Source organism: Hevea brasiliensis, chromosome 6, assembly GCF_030052815.1.
Source record: "Hevea brasiliensis isolate MT/VB/25A 57/8 chromosome 6, ASM3005281v1, whole genome shotgun sequence".
Taxonomy (NCBI): Eukaryota; Viridiplantae; Streptophyta; class Magnoliopsida; order Malpighiales; family Euphorbiaceae; genus Hevea; species Hevea brasiliensis.
This window is the reverse complement of record NC_079498.1, coordinates 16,610,895-16,619,015: the sequence shown is the minus strand read 5'-3', so window position 1 is coordinate 16,619,015 and position 8,121 is coordinate 16,610,895. Positions and strand designations below refer to the sequence as shown.

General features: G+C 35.8%; 1 protein-coding gene across 1 annotated transcript; it reads right to left on the bottom strand.

Annotated features, from left to right (window-relative positions):
• Positions 1–1,150: 1,150 nt before the first annotated feature.
• LOC110657169 (leucine-rich repeat protein 1) lies at positions 1,151–7,864 on the bottom strand. Its single transcript, XM_021814275.2, has 6 exons — positions 7,397–7,864; positions 6,056–6,127; positions 5,696–5,839; positions 5,240–5,311; positions 4,565–4,636; positions 1,151–1,443 (listed from the first exon to the last, which is right to left on the bottom strand). Exons 1-6 carry the CDS (start codon positions 7,621–7,623, stop codon positions 1,371–1,373), a joined length of 660 nt encoding a protein of 219 aa, XP_021669967.1. The 5' UTR covers positions 7,624–7,864; the 3' UTR covers positions 1,151–1,370.
• Positions 7,865–8,121: the final 257 nt, after the last annotated feature.

Below are 8,121 nucleotides of genomic sequence, written 5' to 3'. Positions count from 1 at the left end.
TTGTATTGCAGATTCCTCTTGGAAAGGGAGTGAAGTGGTGTTTATTCTATGAGGATTGCATATAGAGGTCTAACTGGCGCCCTTGCTGCGGATCACAATCCAGAGTTGGTCCTTTTGGAGAAAACTTTGGCAACTAAAGATTCCTCCCATAGTTAAAAATACCGTCTAGCGCTTTGTGTAATGCTAGTATTCCCACCAAAGATTTACTGCAACATAGGTGTGTGGTGGTGGATAACTTATGTGCTGAATGTCAAGAGGAAGATGAGACCATAGAGCATGTATTTTGTGCTTGTTCAGTTGCAAGAGTTTGTTGGGCATTACCAATCTAGGCGATATTACATTTGCCAAGTTTCAACAGTTCAATGGTTGGCGGTGGCGTTCAACAGTTTCAGTTTAGAGGATATTAATATGACATGCATGGTTATATGGATATTGTGGAGAAATAGGAATTACTAGCTCTGGAACAATGAACACAGGGATCCTCCTCAGCTAGTGAATGTGGCACTTCTTATTTTCATGCTTAGCAAACGATCTAGGTCTCATGTCATGTTGCTAAAATAATGAAATTGGGGGAGAACGCAATTGATGGTCGGGTTGTTTTGCAGAGGCTGCCAGCTGGCCATGGGAAATGCAATTGTTATGCTGCCTTGCCTTGTTGATAGCGTCTAATAGCTTCAACAGTCTCTTCGTGGCCCATTTGTGCCTCATGTTGCCTAAGCTCTATGTTTTAGAGAGGCTCTTAGATAGTTGAAGCATCAGGCTAACCGGCGGGTGGCCTTTGGATTATATTTTTTGATTCTGGTACAAGCATCAAGGAAACACTTGGAAGATGAATCTCACTTCAGGATTATTATTAGTGGCTGCATGGATCTCCCAAGAGTTTAATTAGTGCCATGTAAATTTTGTAAAGTGGCCAACTAATTCTGTTGCCATTGGTTAGATAAAACAATTAGTTCCGAGTGATCTCCAGGAGTGAAGTTACGTCAATTAAGACAAATATCCATTGGCAACATAATAATTTTAACTGAAAAAATAAAATCTAAAGAAAAATTAAAAATAATGATCATGAAAAAACAAAAATAAAAAATAAAAAACACACTAGAAAAGACAAATTTGATAGACACATCTAACCCAAATAAGTCTACCCAGGTTAAGTAAACCCTTCACTAGCATTATATTAATACAAATTCCCGTCTTGATCTTAGAACACAACAAATTCTAAAGCATTGAGAAGTCTCAAACGATTTACAAATACTTATATCAGGGATTACATTTAACCAATCCCATTACACGATCAGGTAATTCACTTTCAATTGTTGAAGTCCACGTGATTGAAGGCAAGTTGGGCAGTTTTCAGCCTCTTGATCTCTTCATGAGCAATTTGTGTCATAACTCGCGAGTCCCAGCAACTCTGGACCTTCTAGTCGAGGATTATTCTCAAAGCTAAACAGTAGAACACGATCGAAATGTTACTTCCATTGCGTACAGGAAAATAAGACCATTTTTTGCAGAATGCCTTCTCCACTATCACAGAGTATATATGATTCCAAAGCACAACATCACCAGGCCAAAAAAATGCAAAAGATGAAACATATGCAAGGCGAAGGAAGGAGAGGAGAAGAAGAGAAAAGGAAAGAAGATGAGTGATGAAAGAAGCTTGAGTTCATCAGAAGATCTAAAATTTATCAATCTCCTATGAAAGCTCATTTGGATAAATAATATAAGAGTCCCACTAATTCCAATACAGTTCATGCGCAATCACAGAAGCCCAAGCAGAATAAACAGACAAAAGGATCATGTCCCAACTTGCTTCTATGCAGAAGCATGAAAGGCCAATCCAACAAGCATGAACATTTCCAGTTCAAATAGATCATTTTGCACTATAATAATAATAATAATAATAATAATAATAATAATAATAATAATAATTTCTGCAGTATCGCCTGCAACAGTGTCATGCCATCATTTTTCAGCCCAATTACTTCAAGCAGCTACAAGCTCAACACTAGGGCACATAAACATAAATTACTCCGGTTGTTTCAGAAAGCAAATTGTAGAAAGAAGATATTACTTAAAGACCTTTCCACTTTGTTTTGAAAGTCCACTACACCACTCCAAGATAGATTCTCTAATTTTGCAATACCAAAATGGTTCCCAAGAACAAAACAAAAACCCTATAGCGGGGAAAAAAAGATTGCCCCTTCCAAATTGGTAAGATACCTTAACTAAAAAATTTTCATTTCCTCTCTCTCTCTCTCTCTCTCTCTCTCTCTCTCTCTCTCTCTCTCTTTTCAATCCCAAAATTCAACATACCCTTCCCCTTTGTGTTCAAGGACTAATATTAATTTGTAAGTTGTTACACCCAAAAAAAAAAAGTTAGAGATATAAAACTATTCTTTGAGCCCTCACCTACAAGTTTAAGCTTTTAGGTTACTTGATTTTTTAACATGGCACCAGAACTTCTGATACCAAAAGGTCCAACATTCAAATCCCAACCACCCCCATTCATTAATTAAATATTTCAGCATAAGATAAAGTGGATCAATACTTATTTATGCTTCAAGTCCAGTGTGCATTCGCAGCGAGGGTGTGTTAGAGATATAAAACTATTCTTGGGGCCCTCACCTATAAGCTTAAGCTTTTAGGTTGAGTTTTTTCTTGACAAGAGTAAATACATTGATACTGGAATTCAAGAAGATAATAATAGTGGAACTTAAGTGGATGATCAGAAAATCTAGAAGGATAACGAAGCAGTCACGTTGCTAATGATCAACTCAAAAAGTCCAACTATATTGGCACAGATACAAATACTGAACTAAAACTTAAAAAATAATAATAAAGAGATATTTGATGAAACAAGGGTTGTCTGCAAAGAGGAAGTCATGAAACAGAATTGCTATGGTTATCTTACAAACCATCCGCCACAGAAAGTCAATTTCTCAACAATCAACATTACAACCAGCTCAGTTCATTACCAGAAAACCAAAATATACAACTAATATGAAAACACAACATATAACTAACTAATTGGTTGATAACCACACAAGAAAAAAAAGGAATAGGGATACTAGGAAAAGATCTTAAATTCTCAGCACCTTAACACTGGAAACTTATAATATCTAAAGACCTGGTTATCCAGATCCGAGATTTAGGTGCTCGTTTGTGTAGATTGGGACCGATTTAGTAAAAGGTAGGTTTACCAGTGCTGGTTTATGTAAATCTGAAAGCTATTCAAATAGGAGAAACAACAAAAAAATTGAAAAAGCCTAGCCTCATTGGAGTTTTTTACAAGGTTTTTTTAAAAACTTAACCTCACTTCCTGCACAAATTGATAATTCTTCCGAGTATCTAGTACAAGTGTTTGTTCCACATTCTCAGGTGGCAACCCATCTCATTGATAATCAGTAATTCTTCATCCCTAAGCTCCTGTCATTCTCCCAGACAGTGCTTCAAATACAGATGTCACTGCCCATTTAAAAGCAAATCTCAGAATCCAAATCCAGAGTGATTTTAGAATAGCAATTCTAAAATCTTGATGCAAGATTGTCAATTTTCCATCACTTTAGGGCTCTTGAGCATCACACCAAGAGACTAGAGAATCACCACACAAGGAGCTAACACTTCGCTCATTCTTCCCTCTCAAGACGTGATCATATCACTTAGACTCGAATAGCCTTCCCAAAATTTGGCGCTCAGAAACCATGTGGAACAATCGTACTTGGCCATTAAACTAGACAACAAATTTGGACTGTCCAACATGCAATTAAACTAAGCTACAAGCAAACCTATGTAACTAGCTGCATGAGCCAAAGATTAAAGACCAAATTAGCTCATTAATTCCCTCAGCCTGAAAGAGCTGCTTGCACATTTCCTTTCTAATATATTACAACTTGCTAATGCAATAATGTAATTCTAGAGAGCAACATCCAGCTCCAGGGCTTTGAAACTGGTCTGGTTGGTTCCTACTACCATTATCAAAAAATTTTTACTCTACAAACTACTGCTGTTAACAAACTTGGCATTGCATCACTAATTCAATGTCACAGTATGACTAAAACCACCCTATCCTCACACCCATCACAGTTATAATAAAATAAAATGTCAGGACCCATCAAGGTATCTTTAATTTTTTTTTTTTTTCTTTTCTTTTGGTTATCAAGTCAAAGAATCATTAGAATTGGCAGAGGGCTAATCACCGGTCAGCCATGGGCTGCACTTTGACTTAAATTACAACTCAATGAATTGATCAAAGCCCAGAGTTAGCCTCACAAATCACAACTGGTCACCACAAAGCCAAAGCCCGGCCCAACCCAATATAATATAATAATTAGGAATAGGCTTTACTTAAAAATAATAGAAAACAGAAATTTCATTAAGTCTTTTACGCATCTAATTCTAAACATAGGAAGTGTGGCTACATAAAATAGCATCAAACTGTAAGAGAGAGAGAGAGAGAGAGAGAGAGAGAGAGAGAGAGAGGCAAGGCAGATGTGTGCACAAAGTACAAACAACAATAAGAATAGCATCCACAACTTTAGGTGAGAAAATAAAAGAAAATGCCTACTTGTTCAAAGGTATATGCTCAAATGGCCCGCTGGTGGGAATTGTTCCACATAAATCATTGTTTGAGACATCCCTGGAAAAAGACAACAAACTTAGCAATGACTATTAAACAAAATTATGTAAGGTGCATACACCTGTTCATCCAAACTTCATTTGTTTTGAGTGAAGTAGATAGAAAAGAAAAGAAACATTATTTCTGATTTTCTTTTGTTTGGACAGCAATTAGAGAAACAAAAAGAGGAGAAAACAATAGAAACTAGATTTCCTAATCAAAATATAAAATATTAACAAAAAAAAAAAAACTAGATTTCCTAATTTCGCCAAACCTCCAAAAGATTTTCCACCAATTCAGGGTGAAAGGGGGGAAAATAAGAAAGTAAAGGTGTTATAGAGGTTTAAGTTACAAATATACCATTGATACCATATAAATAGAAATGGATGAATGATGAGGGTATAACAATAAAAATAGACTTTATAAACTTATTCCTTTTCTTTTCTATCCACTATCTCACATAAGGTCACCAAACAATAAAATGAAAAATAGACTTATTTTCTTTTTCTCTATTTAATTTATTTTCATTTCCATTGCACAATTAAGAAACCAAACAAAGGCTTAGTCAATATTTTTTTTTTCTTTCCTTAAAAAAGAGGGAAGGAAAACAGAAAAAGTACTTACACAACTTTGAGGCTTGAAACACCGACGAGTTCCCTAGGGATTGGTCCACTTAGCCGGTTGTCATTAAGACGTCTGTTAAAGGAAGAGATAATGAGAGAAGGAGAAGACAGATGTTGCAATATGACATGCAGTAGTTACAACAGGGGAACCCATGCAAGGCAGACATCTAACATTAAATTAAACAATATTACATTGACAAGTTTAGGTTCAATCTCATTGACAGCCAACTAAATAGGAAAGACAAGTAGCTTATCATTTACCAACCATACCAATCAAAAGTAATACTTGGCACCATAAATTGAGGACCTTTGGATGAGTATTTACTTCTCCGAATTAACTAGCAAATTTGGGAAGTAGACATATCAAATTTCCAAACCAAGAGGAACAAAAAATAAAGAAAGCAAGGCTTAGAACACTGTAATCAGGTATTAATGTTAGAGAGTTGCATAAACTTACAAAAAGACAAGGGACTTCAATTTCCCCAAAGAAGAAGGAATGGCCCCTGAGATGTTGTTGTTGTACAAATCCAAGCTGATGAGGCTCTTCAAATTACCAAGCTCACCAGGGATGTTTCCTTGAATATTGTTTTTATAGAGTTCCCTACATCATGAAGGATCAAAGGGGTCCTAAGTTAGAATAAAAGAAAAAAAATGAATGTCAAGTGTAACTGAATCTACTATACTAACTGAAACATGATTACAATAAATACAGATGCCCTAAAAAAGCCATAAATTCTAGAACAAAAATAAATCAAATAAGAAATCATGCTGATTAATTGTAGATACTTTAGGGAGAAGACAAGCAAGAGAAACATACAGATATTGCAGGTGTTCTAGCTTCCCAAGTTCAGGTACTAGGTGTCCAGACAAGTTTGAGTTCCCCAAGTCCCTGTATAAATTATGAGATTGAAGAAATGTGACCATATAACACAAACAATTTCTTCAATAAACAAAGTTAAAAGTGCTAATAGGCATAAGTATACAAATTCTATATTAGAATTTCATATGGTTGAATGATCATCACCCAGCAAAGATCAAAATGCATAAGAACAGAGTATCTCAAATGTTGAAAATCAAAATACAAGGACTCATTACTAAATTTGATAAACCAAAGCTATAATGAGATAAAGCAATATGTTCCAAAAGCACAAATACCATAATACATTGACTTTTTTCCCCTTTTTTCTCATTTGTAATTGTATCAGGTAAGCAGGAATGCGACATGCTTCCTATGACATTTTCGTAACCAATGTACTAAACTGTTTCTTCTTGTTTTTTGGGAAGAAGATAATGCATATACGACCAGGTTTTCCAAGTAGATAATGAAGTTAATCCACTATAGCAAGAAATGGGAATTTCTCCACCTCCTAGACCATGCACATAAATACTACAAAAGAGAAGATAGGCCAATAAAATTTTGAGAGATTGGGATTAACAGGGATTATTAAAGTTCCCAGTTTCAACCAAAACGAAAACATGAATAAAACCATTTCCCAGCAAATGTATCGAGAATCCATATACATAATCTCTGTAGCAGCTATACCATCTCGTGGAGCCAACAAATCTCTGTAATCTCAAAACACAAAGTTCTTTAATTCCATCTACCAGAACTCAGTAACTAAGGCCCAAATAAAAATAAAAAAATAAAAAACCCTCTTTATATTCTCAAGTAGGATATATATGATTTTGGTTGGAAGTCCACAATTTATAAGAAGAAGAAGAAGAAGAAGAAGAAGAAGAAGAAGAAGAAGAAAGATAGGCAGAAGCTGGCGACCCATCAGCGCAATTGCCCCAACGGCCGCAAATGAAAACCCAAGAACTATACTATTTATTTGACTCGCCGCTACATTGATTGGAATACTAATCAAGGCCATATTGAATCACCGGCTAAGAAGTGAACGAGCTAAGCTATTTTGATTTCAAACACAATAAGAAAAAAAAAATTGATGTTAAGTTCTACAGCAAACCACGCTTCAGCACATACAAGGGGTACATATAAGAAAAGAGAAAAACATAAAACCAGGCAATCAAATACATGAAATCAGAAATCAGGCTCAAACCCAGGCACGAAATCATGTATTCCGAGCACCAATAGATCCAAATCATAGCTCAAACAAGAGTGCACATAGAGAAGAACGAGAGAGAAGAGTTGAAATACACTCGAGTAACGCGATTATCCTGGTTGCAGGTGATGTGGAACCAAGTACAGGGGTTGACAAGGGTCGGATCCCAGCTCTGAAGAACATTATCCGGATCCGACAAGCTCCTCCTGAGGGTGTAAAGAGCATCTCCTTCGGAGTTGCCATAGGCTACGGAAACAAGGGTTAAAGTTAGGGTCACAGTTAGAGAAACTGAGAGAGTCCACGGCCAGGTCGGTGCCGCCATGGTTGACGCCTGAATTGAGGTGGTCAGTCGGAGAGCAACTTGGGTGGGGTGTCCCTAGGGTTGGGTTCTTGTATTATTGTAGAAGAAGGAAGAAAGAGAGAGAGAGTATAGGTTTGAAAGAGAGAGGGAGAGAGAGAGAGTCAACAAGAATCTGAAGAGGGAGGATCGGCTTTGGGAATATCAGAGTAAAACATGGGGCACGAGGGTTCTTCTTTGCTAGTTTCTATCATTTTCTCTTCCACTGCTGCTTTTTCTTTCTTTGTCTTTTATTTCTTTTTTATCACTATTAATTTATTATTATTATATTAGGAACATAATATTGTTTTTTTGTCCTGTGTTTTCATATTATTTAGTTTCATGGCTTTAAACTGGCGCATCTACAGTAAAAAGCAAAATATTTTCGCTATTTTGTGATATGATTTAATTAATAGTTTTAATTTTAATATAAAATATTAAATTTTTAAATATTAAAAAAAATTATTCAATTTTAAAATTAAA